This window comes from Nylanderia fulva, unplaced genomic scaffold (assembly GCF_048542155.1).
Source record: "Nylanderia fulva isolate GAGA-0341 unplaced genomic scaffold, ASM4854215v1 Scaffold958, whole genome shotgun sequence".
Taxonomy (NCBI): Eukaryota; Metazoa; Arthropoda; class Insecta; order Hymenoptera; family Formicidae; genus Nylanderia; species Nylanderia fulva.
This window is the reverse complement of record NW_028191088.1, coordinates 13141-30755: the sequence shown is the minus strand read 5'-3', so window position 1 is coordinate 30755 and position 17615 is coordinate 13141. Positions and strand designations below refer to the sequence as shown.

Genomic DNA, 17615 nt, shown 5'->3' with positions numbered 1-17615 from the left:
TTTGGTAGCGGAAACGAGTCGCCTACTGTAAGGTCATTCACCTTTCTAAAATCTACAACTACCCTTAGTCTTGGGTTTCCGGATGCGTCAGCTTTTTTCGGCACTACTAACAGTGGAGCGTTCCATTGGCTAATGCTTGACCTGATAATGCCAGCATCTAGCATCTCTTTAACTTGTTTATTTACCTCCGCCTTATGCTTCTCCGGCAGGCGGTACGGTCGTACGTTGACCGGTGCTGAATCGGCGCGCGTGGTTATTTCATGTTCCACGGTCGCGGTACAGCTCAGTGGTTCTCCATTCAAGAGAAATAAATCGCAATAGTCTTCGCATATCCTGTGTATAGCCTGTCGTTCTTCTACGTTTAGATGGTCCGTCCGTAATGATTGTCATACTTCCCGATTTCTTTTGCTCGAATACTTTGGAATTTCTTTTCGTATGAGGGTTATTTCATGCTTCATTTCCCCCTCTATTTCGTCTATAGTTATTAGCAGCGTTCTTAACTCGACAACTTTGTCGGTTGTATTTATGACACTGACTGGACACACGTAGTCCTCTGGCTGCACGAGGCATCGTCCTATATACACACCGGGTGCAGTTTGTTCGGCTCTTACGATTCCTGCGCTATTTTTATTTGTGGCGGCTCGGATAATTGTTTCGCTGCGCGGCTGTAATCGGATCCTTTCGTATGGTTGCAAATTTAACACGGCATCTCCTATGGTGAGCTCCCGTTTTTTGAAATTACAGTTAACTCCCTGTTTCCGCAAAAAATCTATCCCGAGAATTCCTTCGTATTCCATGGGAAAATCGTCTTTGACGACGTATGTTGTGTGTTTTATTTTCCGACCTCCTATGTCAATTGTCGCCGGCGTCTTTCCTATTGTTCGCGCTTTGTGTCCCGTAATGCCAATGAGCGTTATTTTTTCTTTATAAATTAATGCGTCATCCTTTAGATGTTTCAGTTTTATTAACGAAATAGTTGCCCCTGAATCGAATAGCATTTTAACTGCGCCATTCTTAGCTTCACGCATCGGTAGTGTAATTAAATCTAAACCCGCGCTCTCTTGTAGTGTAGGTCGTAGATGTGATACGCGATACTCGACGGCGCGTGCCGGGGTCTCTCCTTCCGAATCTCCCTCGTTGCTGTCGCGTTCGTAACTGCTACTGCTTTGCTCGGAATCCGTATCACCCTTTTTCGTTTTCGGCTTCTTTCGGCTCTTGGTTAGATTAACATTACGCTTTTTTTTTCCTCATTCATTCTGTCGCGATTTGATGTCGTTTTTTGCCGTCCGTTTATTGTCCAGCATTCTTCACGGCTGTGTCCACGTTTTTTGCAGTGGTTGCAAAACTTTTCTGCTGTGATTACGCGATCTGACTTCTCGGGTTTCGGAAGCGCGTATTTACTGTTACGGCATTCTCGCTCGTAGTGCCCCGATGTTCCGCATTTATAACATTGTACGGCATTCTTTGTTGATCGCGACGGCGCCCCCTCGTAACGGTTTCGGTTTGTGTAATTACTAGATCGCGTTGTAGTTGTGCCCTTTACTTTTTCTTCGGCGGTTGCGGCCGTTATTGCCTCCTGCAGTGTTTGGTAATTTCGAGAACGAATAAGAAGTTGTATCTCGTCGCGTAGTCCTATTTGGAAATTTTGCAAGGCTTGTTTTTGTATAGTACTTAGTATGATCCGCTTTGCAATGGGGGAGTGATCTTCTCCCTCCGTCATGGATTCATATAACTCCATAGCTAAGGTATCGACGCGCGTTCCGAAAGCTTGCGCGCCTTCATTTGCCTTTTGTTTTAAGGAATTGAACTCTATCTGCAAATACGTAGTACTTCGCCTACTCTGATATGTACATTCCAATTGTCGCTTGAGTTCGTCGTATGTCTGTATGTCTCGCGTTTGAAAATCTAACATTGCTTTGCCTTTGAGTTTCGTGCATAGGATAGCTCCCACCAATCCTCTTTTGTTAGCAGGGTGTATGTTTGTCATGGCGTACGTGCATGTGCTTAGGAATTCCTGTAATTTATGTTGGGCCGTCCCGTCAAATTCCGGAATCATTTGCCGTGCTTCTTTTAACGATAAAAAAGGCTCCTGCGGGCCTTGTCGATGTCTAGCGTCACTCTCTGTTCGTCCGTACACAACGTTATATTTTTTGTCGTCATTGTCGGGGTCTCGCGTTTCTCTCTCGCGGGTGTGTGTGTCCCGGCGGATTCGACCTCGTTCGTCCGCGTATGTGCTAATATCACGAATTTGTTCGCGTAATATGTCTATTTCCGTGAGCATTTCCCTACGTAGTTCTCGCATGCCTCTCATTATCTCACGTAGCATAGGGTTATCTATTCCGGCCTCCCTATAATTAGGAGTTTCGCGCACCTCGATTTCGTCAATGCGTCTATCTATGTATCGTCTGGTATCGCGGGGGTTAGTTGTTCTTATTTCGCTATTAGGGGGTGGTGCATGTACGTCGGCTTCCACCAGTCGAGTGTTGTCGCGAGCTATTGTACCGTGTAGACGGTCAATCTCGCGGTCGATGGCACCCTCGGACACATCCATGCCACCGTTAGGCGGTGTTCGCAGCATGTCCTGATACTCACTCGGATCGAAAATACTACTATCGTATGATGTAAGCAAAGATTCCCCGTGTTGTGACCCGTTGCTAGGAGTTCGTCTCACGCGTTCGTTACTTTCTTTTCTTAATTTTTACCGGTGTTGGTTTCCCCTTCTTCAAATAAACTTTCGTCAAAAATGTTAAACGGAAATTCGCGTTCGGCTTTCCCGTGAGTATATGATTCGGAGTCGCTCTCTCCTGAATAATATGCTTCTAATTTTATCCGCACTTTCCCGAGGTTTTCTAAGGTTATCGGTAGTGCTTTGATTGATCGTGCGGCTGAGTCGCTATGTAACCACGAATTATTCGCTATTGCTTGTCGGGGTGTTTCGCTTTCCTCCGACATTCATGCAGTATGTATAAAAGTTTGGTTCGGACTTACATTAATGTTACTATCGCTCGCTTGCTGACGCTGCAGATCATCGCTCGGCAGTGTTGATACGGCTGGCGGTCCGGTGTCGTAAGGTGATCCTGCGGGTCGCTGTACGGTGCGATGCGTTGTCCGTGTTGTCGTAGGTCGCGTCCTTAGGTGATGGCCTACTTCCCGACGGCTGATGCGTTGTCCGTGTGTGTGTGTGTCTTTTTGTACGTACGGCACGCTGCTGCTTATACGTCGGCTTCTGTTTTGTTTGTTTCCCGTCGATTATTATGTTCGACGTGCCTGCTTATTAATACTGCTGTATTTTTCAGGTCTTTCTCCGAGTAGTTCCTGACGGTCCTTCGGCGCTGCCACCAAATTGTTGTGTGCCTCGGGAGAGACACTTAAGGGTCGCGCCAAATTGGGATGGGAATCCGGGGCGTCAGGACTTGTCGGGTGTTTGTAGAGAAATGCACTACACTTTTTGTATTAAAATTCTTTATTCAACTTCAACCACTTGGTCTTTATTTTATTTTACTATCAATACACTGAAGCTTTACGAGTGTGCGGCACTGACTTTATATTACTCCGCGTATCGCGCACAACTGCGAGTCGATGCTAAGTGCGCGCGCGGTTAGCGAGATCGTGGTTAGAGCGATTATTTGTGTCTGCGACTGAGCGAGTTGTCGCGTCTCTACTCTCTTTTTATATCGTTGTTTTTGGAGTTTTCCCGATCGGAAGGGGTGCCTGGCAACAGGTTTCCCCGGTCGAGAATCTAGGTGCAAGCGAAGCAGATTCAAAGTCCTTCTGCTTTGCTTGCACGTTGACCAATTTCTGTTCCGCGTATATCTCGCATTGTATGCGTTTTTAACGCGGTCATTATCTGTCGTAATTCTGATTTCGCGTATACCTCGCATCGTATGCGTTTTTTAACGCGGTCATTAGCTGTCGTAATTCCGATTCCGCGTATACCTCGCATCGTATGCGTTTTTTAACGCGGTCAGTGTCTGTCGTAATTGCAGATGCAATACGAGTACCCATTTCTTAATATTAGTTACTCTTTTAACAGTTATATCTATTGTATATCTTTGGGGGATATAACACAGTTTACAATTTTCGTTTAATGTAATCTCGCCTGTGTTTTTGATTACTTTACTTTCTGATCGTCCGTCGCATCGTATAGTTATTGTCTGTTCAGCGGAGGTCGAGTATAGCCAAGTGTCTTCTTGGTGTAAGGTTATCCATATCGTGCGGGACGAGGTATATTGTCTAACATTACATTTGTCCTGATAACGTTGTCGCAGTGTATACATTTGAATTTCGCACGGTGCGTCTACATCTATGCGATATATGGGTGTATTTTGTTTGCAAACATATTGTGTATTTATTTTACTACATTGTTCTAACTTCTTTTCTGTTATTATGGCGTATGTTAATTTTTCCTTATCTACTACAATAATTGGGTTGTTTATTTTAATATAATTGTATACATTCTTTATGTATGGCGTAGGAAATTCTATCGCTTTTATAATGTCGTATGTCGGCTGTACAATTAAAGGAAAACGCAAAATTGTATATATTGTATCTGATTCGTGGTATGCTGTTATCGCAATGTTTTCTTCTATCGATAACCAGTCGTCTGTACGAATTTTAAAGGGGAAATACAATCCTTCGGGAAGTTGTGCTGCTGCATCTTTTAAATTATTTATAATCTCGTCTATTGGTATTAATCTGGGATGCATTTTGCCCTTTCGTATATATGTTAAGTATTCTAATACGTTTTCTGTATCTTTTATTAGTTCGTTTATAATTGCTTCTATCGCCCTGAAATGTTTGTTTATTTTTTCGAAGGTAAGAGTTTCGGCCATAGTTTGTTTTAGCAGTTTCTCATTATGGTCGATTATGTTTTCTAATCTATCTAAATGTGCTACTGTAGCGTTTATTATTTTTAGTTGGTTTCGAATCGCGTGTTCGGATACCCGTTGCTTATTTGCTATTAATTCTAGCTGTTCGTTTATTTGTTTTTCGTCGTCTGCGTCCATGATTCCGAATAATGTTTTTGTTATCGATCCTATACCGTCTATTAGTCCTCGACGTTTGTTTGTCGGTCCTTTGTATAGGGTATCAATTTGATTTTTTATGTTGTTTAGGTATTTTAATTTCTGTTTTATAATACGAACCGAATTTACGCATGAACTTTCTGTTTCATCGCACTTCATTTCTGTCTGTTTCATGTAATTGACAATTTGTTCATGTCTAAATTTTAAAGGTGCAAGGTTTAATTTTATTACTAGTTTCCATGTTTTCTTGGAAAAGTGTAGTTGTCCGATTTGCTCGAAATATATCCCTGGACTGTGCTTGAACTCTGTTATCTTATACAGTTGATCCTTCTCACTTTCCTTTCCGAGTACTGCAGCGTTGCAGGCTAAGAGTGAGAGTGCCCTGTAATGATATACATATAATTCTTCTTACTACTTTGTCCTTGATCGTGAATATGCTTTCGTTTGCAATTTTTTTATCAAGCAAGAGGGGCGTTCGGTCTATATGTCTTCTGTCGTCCCTTTAGTCTTATGACAACCTTTGATTTATTACTATCGTTGCGTCTTCAAAAAAAAATGGTTGGTTCCGATATGTGGTTCGATTGTTCGCGATGCCATGTGGAGTTTGTGCCCTGGTGGGAACCGCTATGCTTTCTCGTGTTTGAGATTTCTTCGATGTGTGGGCCTAGTTGTGGGGCCCGGCATTGCCGACCAGCCGTTTCGAACGGGCTTTGGGGGCTGTCGCAAGATATGCGGCTAGCTCCTTTTCGTTTTCTTTACACGTGAGTGTAAATGTGCGAGTCTGGTGTGCGCGTTGTGCGCGAAGTTGCTTTGGTGCCTCCCGAGGAGGGATTTATGATTCCGGCCATGCAAACTTTGAGGGCTTTGCAAGAGGGGCGGCCTCTTCCTTATGGGTGTGTTATGTCGCGAGGACGAAGCAGACGATTAGGTAAGTCCTAATTTTCAATAAATAATTTTAATCTGTTTGTGTGTATGCGTATCGCTCTTCTTCCTTTCTTTACTGTGTAATTGACGCTTGAATTTTTTTTTATTATTGTATACGGTCCTGCCCATAATGCGTCTAATTTCTTGGATCGTCCGCGTCGGAGTGTCTCGTCGTATACGAGTACTTTGTCGCCTAATTTAAATTCAGTTTCTTTCGCGGATTTATCAAAGTATTCTTTCGATTTTATTTTTTCCTCTTTAATATTTTCTTTTGCAAGTTGATTTGAGGCACGTATTCTTTCCCTTAGTTCCTGTAGATAGTCATCGTAATTATACGTCAGTTTAGGCGGTTTTGTTAGTGCCGTCGGTAGTTCGACTTGTCGTCCGTATATTAATTCAAAGGGGGTATATCCCGTAGCTGAATGAGGAGTGGTATTATATGTAAACATTGCGTATGGCACCCATTCATCCCAGTCGGTTTGGTCAGCATTTATATATTGTCGCAAATATTCGGCTAATGTGCGGTGCGATCTTTCTAATGCTCCATTACTCTCGGGGTGATACGCGGTTGTTTGTATCTTTTTTATTCTTAATAATTTGCATATATTTTTAAATACTTCGCTCATAAAATTTGTGCCTTGGTCTGTTAAAATTTTTTCGGGAATGCCGTGTTCGAAAATTATTTTCGTAACGAACTCTTTCGCGACGGTATTTGCTTCCTGATTTGCGATCGGTATCGCTTTACTGAGTTTCGTCAGGCTATCCTGAAATGTTAGTAAGTATTTGTTTCCGTTAGTGGTAACTGTTAACGGTCCGAGGATATCTAATGCACATTTTTCAAATGGTTTATTCGGAGTATCCGTGATTACGAGGGGTGCTTTTATTCGGCGCGATAATTTATTTTTTTTGGCAGGATTTGCATTTGGCGATATATTGTTCGACATCTTTTGTCAATCCTGGCCAGTTATAGTTTAATCGAATTCTTTTGATTGTTCGTTCGATTCCTTGATGCCCTCCTGTGGGTGCATCGTGATATTCATAGAGTATTTGTTTCTTTTCCTCTTCAGAATATTTCCTTGTATTATCCGCGAATTCTTCCTCTTCTTTTTCTTTTTCGTCTTCTTCTAACGTGAAGATTCTATTTTTTGTCTCCTCGTTGATATCTCGGGTTACTTGTCGGCTTAGTGCGTCGGCATTCGCGTTTGCTCGTCCGGCCTTGTGTATGATTTCATAATCATATTCCTCGAGTTTCAGTCTCCAACGGATTAATCTAGACCCGGGGTCAGTTACATTGAACAGCCATATCAAGGGTTTATGATCGGTAATTATTTTAAACTTTGTGCCATAAATGTATGGTCGAAAATGTTTAACAGCCCATACAATTGCCAATAGTTCCTTCTCCGTAGTATTATAATTTTGTTCCGCGCTAGATAATACTCGGCTGGCGTATGCGATAGGTCTATCCTTGCCTACCGTTCCTTGTGATAGTACGGCTCCGATTGCATAGTCCGAGGCATCGGTAGTCACGTTGAATTCTTCATTGAAATCCGGATACTTTAGCACTGGCGCTGTCGTTAATTTTTTCTTCAATTTTTCAAACGCGATTTGTTGTTCGTTTTTCCATTCGAACGTTTCCGTTTTCTTCGTTAATTTTGTTAACGGTTTTGCGATTCGCGAAAAATTTTCTATAAATTTCCGGTAATAACCCGCTAGTCCGATAAACGATTGTACGTCTTTTACTTTCCGTGGTGTCGGAAAATTTTTTACCGCCTCTAATTTCGACGGATCTGGCAGTATACCGTTTTCGGAAATAATATGTCCAAGGTATATTACCTCTTTTCGTAAAAATTCGCATTTGTCAGGCTGTAGTTTGAGACTATGTTTCCGTAGGCGTTGTAATACTTCCGCGAGTCTTCTGTTGTGATCCTCTAAACTGGATCCGTATATAACGATGTTGTCGAGATAAACGAGACATCGGAGTCCTTGTATCCCGGTTAGCACTGAGTTCATAAGTCGTTGGAAAGTCGCAGGCGCGTTTTTAAGTCCAAACGGCATTCTATTAAACTCGTAGTGTCCGTAGGGAGTCGAGAAGGCTGTTTTATTTTTGTCGCGCTCGGCCATCGGTATCTGGTGATATCCAGATGCAAGGTCGAGCGTCGTAAAATACTTCGCGTTTCCCAGCTGATCCAAAATATCGGTAATATTCGGCAGTGGGAATGAGTCGCCTATAGTCAATTCATTTAACTTTCGGAAATCGACTACTACTCTTAATCGCGGTTTGCCTGTTGCGTCAGTCTTTTTTGGAAATACTAATAACGGTGCATTTCACTGGCTAATGCTTGTACTAATAATTCCGTCTTTTAGCATTTCTTGTACTTGTTTGTTCACTTCTGATTTGTGTTTTTCGGGAAGGCGATACGGTCTCACATTGACTGGTGAGGTATCGGCGCGCGTGCTTATCTCGTGTTTTAGCGTTGCTGTGCATGACAGTGGTTCTCCGCTTAAATAAAACACGTCGCTATATTCTTCGCATATTTTCTGTATCGCTTTCCTTTCTTCCTCGTTTAAATGCTTTGTGTGTAACAATTGTCAAATTCGTTCGTCACGCGTTAATTGATTCGGAGTCTCGTCTATATGTATCGTGTACAATTCGTGCGCGTTATCTTCGCAAGCGTCTTCTACGGTTACGAGGGGTGTGTGTATCTCGACCGGCTTATCAGTTGTATTAATTACACTGATGGGACATTGGTAATTCTTCGGTTCTACCAAACATCGTCCGATATAGATTCCTGGGGCGGTTTCTTTGGCTCGAATGATTCCTGTTTTATTATCATCTGTTATTGCGTGTATAATTGTTTCACTACGCGGTTTTAAGATAATTTTGTTGTACGGTTGCAATTTTAAGACGGCGTTTCCGATTTGTAATTCGCGTTTTTTGTAATCGCACGTGACTTGCTGCTTCTGGAAGAAGTCGATTCCTATGATCCCGTCATATTCCATTGGGAAATCATCTTTCACGACGTAAATCGCGTGTTTTATCTTGTTTCCGTTTAGCTCAATTGTCGCGTATATTTTTCCGATCGTCTTTGCTTTATGACCGGTTATTCCAACGAGGGTTATTTTATTATTGTAAATTTCGGTCTCGCCCTTCAAGTGTTTCACTTTTATCAATGAAATTGTAGCTCCCGAATCGTAAAGCATATTTACTCTTCCGCGTTTTGCCTCTCGCATAGACAGAGTAATTATATTTAAACTCGCTCTTTCTCTCGGCGTTCGGCGCACGTGTGTCACCTGATATTCGAGCGCGCGAGTCTTCTTAATCTTATCTCCGCGCTCTCCGTCTTCATCGCTGCTACGTTCGGACTCGGCATTTCTCTCCTGCCGGATTCTTTGATTATCTATTTTATTAATTCTTCGCGGTTTTTTTCGATCCTCTGGCTTGTTCCGTGGGGGCGTATTATTTTTTGGTCGTCCGTTTAATTCCCAACATTCTTCGCGGTTATGTCCACGCTTTTTGCAATGATTGCAAAATTTTTCGATGGCGGATACGCGCGAGGATTTTTCCGGTTTCGGTAGAACGTTGACTTTGCTACGACAGTCTCGTCCGTAATGTCCGGGTTTTCCGCATCTATAACATTGTCTCGTCGTTCGCTGTCCTGACCGCGTTGATTCAGGCTTATTTAGCGAGGAATTTGTTGCCCGTGACGTGCTAGGTCCGATAAATCTCTCTTCCGCGCTCGCGCCGGCTATCGCTTCTTGAAGCGTCGTATATCGTTGTGAGCGTACAAGTACCTTTAAGTCGCTTTGTAGCCCTAATTGAAAATTTAATAATGCTTGGGTTTGGATCGTTTGTAAGATAGTGCGTTTCTCTGAGCTCGTTTGGTTTTCTCCCTCTATCATTGAATCGTATAAATTCATAACGAGCTGGTCGACGCGTTGCCCGAAATTTTGTGCTGTCTCATTATATTTCTGCTTTAGCGAATTAAATTCTAATTGCAAGTGGGCAGTACTTTGCTTGCATTGGTATGCGGTTTCTAGTTGTTGCTTTAATTCTTCAAACGTTTGTATGTCTCGCGTTTCGAAAACTTGCATGGCTTTACCTTTTAATTTAGTAAATAGTATGCCTTGTATCAGAGACTCTTCGTCTCCGGGATGTATGTTTTGCATTGTATATGTGCATGCGTTTAGAAATTCCTGAAGGCGGTGTCACGATATACCGTCGAATTCGGGTATCATCTTTCGCGCTTCTTTTAGAGACATATATTGTCGTGCAGTACTCCGTCGATTTCGTACGTCGCGCTCAGTTCGTCCGTAAGTCATGCGAGGCTCGTAATCGGACTCCCGCTGTTCGTCTGTGTGTGTGTATGCCTGTGCGGCTTCTATCCTATTTATACGTGTGTTTAGTGTATGTAGCTCTGCATGTATAGCTTGTATTATATTAAGCATTTGTGAAGTTTCTCCGGGCGCTACGACGGAGGGTTGTTGTGACGTGACGTCTAAATTCTGTCCCATTTGTGCAAGGGTTTGTCGGAGTATGCTTATTTCGGCATCTATCGCGGTTGGCGGAATAGTTGCGTTCGCGTTTGTATTTTCTGCCATATTTATTTCGCTATAAATTTCTTCGGGATCGAATATTTCGCTGTCGTATGACGTTAATGAAAATTCTCTTCGCGAAGATACTCTACTCGGAGTTCGGCTGATATACGGTCGCAATCGACGCGGTTCGTTTTGAGTTACTTGAACGGAGTCGCTTGGATTATTTGCGAATATACTCGCGTCAAAACTAGTAAACGGAAATTCTCGTTCGTTTATTACGTTCGGAGGTAACTCGGTATTATTTTCGTTTGTCAAGTCGCTGTCTAAATTTCTACGAACGCTTTCGAGGTTTTGTGCAGTTAAAGGCAATACTCGCGTCGTTAACCGTACAGATGTACTATGCAACCACGATTGGTTTTAAATCGCTTGTCGGGGTGTTTCGTCACCTTCCGACATTCACGCAATCAAATAAATTCGGACTTACAGTATAATGGCTCGCATCGTTACGCTCTATACGGGTCGGCTGCTGTTGCTGCAACTCGATCGCTCGTGGGCTGATAACGGCGGCTCCGTGTTGGTGATAGATACGGCGGGTCGTCGCTCGTGTTGATGCGCTGCCCGTGAGGTTGTCGTAGGTCGGCGTTGTCCTTGGACGTCGGCGATCCTTTTCGATTCTCTGCTGCTTATCACTCGTTGCACTGTTTATGTTGTCCGCTCTCTCGTTCTCTCCTAGTCGTGGCTTCTGCTTGTTTCCGTCAGAGTTACTGACGTGCCCGTCTAACACTTGTTATAATTGTATGTGTTTTTACAGGTCTTCGCCGCTGTGAAAATTTTGGAGACGACGTCGGCCCTGCGGCTGAGATCCCACCGCTGCCACCAAATTGTTGTGCCTCCGGGAAGGCACGGAAAATTTTGGGGGCTCAGTCGACTAAAGGATGAGGATCCTAGGATCGGCGGGCGTCTCCACTTTGATTAACTTCGCTTGTGTATTTGAATAAATCTTTTATTTCGCTTATTTCTTGAGTTGGATTAATTATGTATAATCCCACCTGGGTGATTAGTTAGGTGTGCTCGCTCTCGATAATCAGATTACAGGTGATAGTTATATTCTGCGGCTTGTCTTCGACTCCTAGTTAGGTTCTAATTAGCGACTCGACCTTTTGGATTTTCGTTAGCGACTGACTTCGTCGCCTCGCTTTCCGTTCGCGGTGGTCTCCTGCCCTTTTCTACATCTTTCGGGGGAAGATGTAGAGAAGCTCTTTCATTGGCTAATTTTTATTCACACGCTTTTTATCTAGGTGCAAACGAAGCAGGTTGATTCTTCGCTTGCGGTCCGCGGGTTTCGGCGTAACACTTATGTTTCATCGCGTTTGCGTCTTTTCGCGATAAGCGCTTCGCGAGAGCGTGAGAACGTTTCTCAAATGATTATATAATAGCTGACTTACTAATTTATTATTAAAACTATGTTAATATAATATAATATAATATAGTTATAGTCATTCGGACTATAACAGCGGAAAATTTTACATCAAACTTGTCTTATGAAAAAATTGTTTTTGCGACCTTGGAAAGGTCAAAAATAAAGGTGAAATGCCTGAAAAACGATCTGGTGTACTTTTTCTGAAATGACGTGGTTTTCTGGGTAACACAAATGTGCATAATGCTTAAACAAAGTCAATGAATTGTAAAAGTGTAAATCACTTTGACTAGCTTGACCTTGAGGTCAATTTTCAAGGTTGTTTGAGGTTTATAACGCATTTTTTTATTAGTAAACCCTATTTTTGACCGCAGAATCCGTTTCTTGACAATGGACTCTTAAGGGGATGCTGCTTTGGTCTGTTTGACCGACCGAACGATTATTTTTTTTAGACAAGGTATTCTTTTTATTGATTGAATATAACATAAAATGCTTTTCCACGATTAAAGTACACGTAAAAACAAAATTCGTCCTGCCCGATTTGATGTCAAAAAACAAAAAAATTTAGGAAATTACAGATTTTTTATCGGCTTCTGGCGTCAGCTCGTAACATTACTTACTTAATATACAAATTTGGCAGTTTGTATATGCAAAATTATACCAGGGCGAATTTGGCATTGGACAAAGGAATATAAATGAATGTTTAGATATCAATTTGGAAGCCTAATAAAAAAGAATAGCTTGTCTAACATTTTCGTGCATATGTGTGTGTGCGAAATCGAGCTTTATGAATAAAGTAGAGCAATATATTAGTCGTGTGATGTCGTGATAGATGGAACTGCAATCTGTTGAGCTGACAAGGACTGACATAATCGTACTATCTTTGTCTCTCATGCGTGTGCGAGTAATGTACAGTATGTACACACTATATTGTAGTCTGTCATATTATCTCTCTCTCGTTCTCTCTCTCTCTCTCTCTCTCCCCCTGCTTGATTGTTCTATTTTCTTTCATTCCTATTTGTTAGTCATATTCCTTCTTTTCTCTCTACATGAAGATAAATTATAATATTTCTGACAATTGATCGCAATTTACAACTATTTATGAATAAAATTAGAAATCGAAAAAAAGTTCGATAATTATATTATAATACATATATACTTTATCAATTTGTATATATATTAAATAAATATTATGTTATATAAATTTAAAATTTGTTTGTATTTTTTTATTTGCAGTAATAATAATCTTTCTGACAATAGCTATATATAAATCAATAAAAAGATTCATTACATTTCAATATACTTTTTATTATTACATCATATGTAATTCGAAATAATTCGTATAAGTAATGATTTTACTAGCATGCATATTTGATTTTACTGAATTTTATTTTTAGTTCGTAAAGAGCAATAAATTGATCAATTGTTATAAAGATTATTCTTACTATAAATGTAAAAAATACATACCAATTATATATATATATATATATATATATATAATAATAATAAAAAGTATATTGAAATGTAATGAATCTTTTTATTGATATAGATGTAATAATAAAAAGTATATTGAAATGTAATGAATCTTTTTATTGATTTATATATAGCTATTGTCAGAAAGATTATTATTACTGCAAATAAAAAAATACAAACAAATATTAAATATATATAACATAATATTTATTTAATATATATACAAATTGATAAAGTATATATGTATTATAATATAATTATCGAACTTTTTTTCGATTTCTAATTTTATTCATAAATAGTTGTAAATTGCGATCAATTGTCAGAAATATTATAATTTATATTCATGTAGAGAGAAAAGAAGGAATATGACTAACAAATAGGAATGAAAGAAAATAGAACAATCAAGCAGGGGGAGAGAGAGAGAGAGAGAGAGAGAGAGAGAGAGATATATATATATATATAGAGGTGCATTTAAAACAAAACCTAAGAAAATGAGAGAAAGAGAGAGAGAGAGAGAGAGAGAGAATGTTATATTTTTATTATAAAATACAGATGTATATATGTAAAAAACTTATTTATTTTCATATAGAGAAAGGACAAGAAAAGTGACAGTGACATAATTGCAAATAAAAAAATATAATAACGAGCAAAACAGAAAGAGAAAGAAGAGAGGATATATAAATAAATAAATATAAGAATACAATAAAACTTTTACTTTATTTAGAAATATATATATCTATATATATATTTATATATATAAAATATATATATATGTTTGTGTTTGTATACATTTCTTTTTATATTTTTATAAATTAATATTATATATAAATATTATACATAATATTATATATTAAACTTAAAGTTATATATTTTATCAAATAATTATAAATTAATATTAAATCAAAATCAAAGTAAAAAATCAAAATCGAGAGTGTAGGAGAGAGCCACACCAGAATTATAGCAAATTTATTTGATTTTCTGTGTAGTCACATTCTATTGTCACATCGAATTATACGTGATAAACGTTTCGATGTTTAGATCATCTTCAATATTGGTAAGAAATCAAGTGATAACTTTGAAATTTTGACAGATGTGTGATTTGAAAACTTATCGCATGGTTGGCTAAATACTGTATTCAATCATACAATAAGTTTTCAAATCGCACATCCGTCACAATTTCAAAGTTATTACTTGACTTTTTACCAATACTGAAGATGATCTAAACATCGAAACGTTTATCACGTATAATTCGATGTGACAATAGAAATTCATTAATGTGACTACACAGAAAATCAAATAAATTTTCTTGCATGGTTCCTAATCCCCTACACTCTTTTTATTATATATTATTATATGTATCCTGGCGCGGGCGCATATCCGGGTGGTGCCGGCCCGTATCTAACTTGTGTAGGTGGTGCAGGCGGTCCTGATGGTGCGGGCATATATCCATATGATACCAACCCGTATCCTAATTGTCCTGATGGGGCGGACGATGCAGGTGGTGTGGATGATGCGGGCACATATCCATACAGTGCCGGCCCGTATCCTAATTGTACTGATGGTGCAGGCGGTGCGGGTGGTGCGGGCACATATCTATACGGTGCCGGCTCGTATCCAACTTGTGTAGGTAGTACGGGCGGTGCGGATGGTGCGGGCACATATCCATATGGTGCCGGCCCGTATCCTAATTGTGTTGATGGGGCGAGCGGTGCGGATGGTGCGGGTATATATACCGATGCTGGCGATGCGGCCATATACAGAGACGGTGCGGGCGATGTGTGCACATATTGTGTTGGCACATATACGGATGATGCAGGCCTGTATCTTGCCTGTATCTTTCGTCGTCTCTCGCGGTTCACCGCCTGTTTTACCGCTGCATTTATACGCTGAAAAAGATAGTTTATGTTAGTTTTTTTACAATTATATATAGTTAGTATGTTAACATTCATATTCCAATTAGACTTTTGTTGCTCGTTTGCATATGTTACATACATGTATGTATATGTGTATGAAAAAACGGGTTACAATGCGGTTTTCGTAGAAATATTCTTTCTTTTATTCCAGTTTTTTATTTAAAACTAGATTTATGAAATAGTAACTGATGTGTGATTCAATATATTATATTATTTGTAAATCACACATAAATATATGCATTGCAGAGAATAATAATATAATAAACTAGGTGTTAGTGTGCGTGCGTGCGTGCGCGCGCGCGCACACACATATATACACATACTGACGCCTAATTCATATTATTATTTGCAATACATATATTTATATGTGCGATTTACAAATGATATAATATATTATATTAACCAAGCATCAGTTACTATTTTATAAATCTAGTTTTAGATAAAATTGGAATAAAAGAAATTATATTTCTACGAAAATCGCATTGTAACACGTTTTTTATACATATATATACCTATGTAACCATGTATGTAAACAAGTAAATTTATTTATTTTTATATATTGATAAAAAAAGTATACAACATTATGGTCGGATTTTATTGACATTATCAGCGTCGCATGAAATATATTCGTATTTTTACTGGATGTTCCAGACTTACCATATCACCTGTATGGGGGATTTCTGAGATTATTTGAAGACGATTTTCCCTCAGCAAAAATGTCGAGGCACTAATAATTTTCGAGTAATAAATGATTGAAAATAATGGCTTTTTTGCAAACTAAGTCTTCTGTGGAAATAAAATAAACAAAACTACATTCTTCAGCTGAAATTATTTTAATAGAATTTCTTAGTTACTAAGTACATGATGACAAAAATTGGGAATAATGACCTCGACATTTTTGCCAAGTAAAAATCATCTCCAAATAATCTCAGGAATCTCCCATAACAGGTGATACGGTAAAAGTCTGGGACACCCTGAATATTTGATCCGCACCAATGTTATGTTGTATACATCTTATTTTCTCTTTAATTAAAAATGCAATTTAAAAAATTAAAAACTACTAACCTTTTTTACTTGCCTCGTTGAGGTTGGTCTTGCCGTCGCCGTTACCGCCGTCGCCGTTACCGCCGTCGCCGTTTCCGCTGTCGCCGTTTCCGCTGTCGCCGTATCTTTATCCATCGACGTCGCCGTTGACACTTTGTTGGACAATGCTATCACTAGCGGTGACGTCGCCGTGGACACTCTCCTGGACGACGCCACCGCTAGGGGTAACGACGACGTTATTGATGGTGATGGTGATGTTGATGGCGATGTCGATGTCGATGCCATCGCCGCCCTCGCCCTCCTTACGGTCGTTGTCGTCGCCCTTGTCGCCTTTGTTACTTCAGGCAAATTGCCTTCGCTTCGAGCTGTAAAAAAAGTATATTAGAAAATATACTATATTTCTACATATTCTCAATTTTTTGTCAACAATCTTTTACAAAAAGAATGAGAATGAGAGAGAACAAGAGAGAAGAAAAAGAGATTATACATTTATCAGCTAATACATTTTTATAATTTATGTTGCGTAATATATACGAGTTCCATAAATTTAACGTATTGAAAATGTATAAAGTTAATTTATATATACGTATATATATGTATATATATTTATATGCATATATATAAGAGAATAAAAGAGATATAAGAGAAAGTACTTACGTCTCGGCATCGTTCAAGTTCAAAATTTTCCGAACACTTCTTTCGCCACACTCCACCGGCACACTCCACAGTCCTACGACAAATGACGATTTTCTTCGACCGATTCCGAGCACGTGCGCTGTTGCCACGTGGTTTACTATCAAAAGCGAGAGCAAGAACGAATGAAGAGGAAGCAAGATGACAAACATCAAAGAGTTCCGAACTCTCTCGCTCGCGAGGGTCTTTATCTATAATCATTCATATCATATATCATGTTACTGTAAAAAATAAAAATTTATGTATTTCGCATTTTATCGATCTAAAAATAATTATAATGGATTAATGAGAATTTTGCGATTAAAATGGCACTAAACACGACATATATCGGATAATTTTTAATTAAATATAGAATTATAATTTGATTCTATATTTAATTAAAAATTATCCAATATATGTCGTGTTTGGTGTCATTTTAATCGCAAAATTCTCATTAATCCATTATATCAAATTCAAAGATGATATACAAATAAATCTTTTTTAGAGTTTGAAAACATAAATGGATAAAATATATCAGTTTTTTCCATTCATAAATAAACAAATAGCTGTAATCATTTGTCATAAAAATTCTTTTTATAGCTAATTTTTAAA

The 17615-nt window shown here is 39.2% G+C and overlaps 1 protein-coding gene across 1 annotated transcript; it reads right to left on the bottom strand.

Annotated features, from left to right (window-relative positions):
* Positions 1–14271: 14271 nt before the first annotated feature.
* LOC114932954 (uncharacterized) lies at positions 14272–17058 on the bottom strand. Its single transcript, XM_029305356.2, has 3 exons — positions 16989–17058; positions 16353–16696; positions 14272–15260 (listed from the first exon to the last, which is right to left on the bottom strand). The coding sequence occupies exons 1-3, from the start codon at positions 16996–16998 to the stop codon at positions 14724–14726; spliced, it is 891 nt and encodes a 296-aa protein (XP_029161189.2). The 5' UTR covers positions 16999–17058; the 3' UTR covers positions 14272–14723.
* Between the last annotated feature and the right edge of the window lie 557 nt (positions 17059–17615).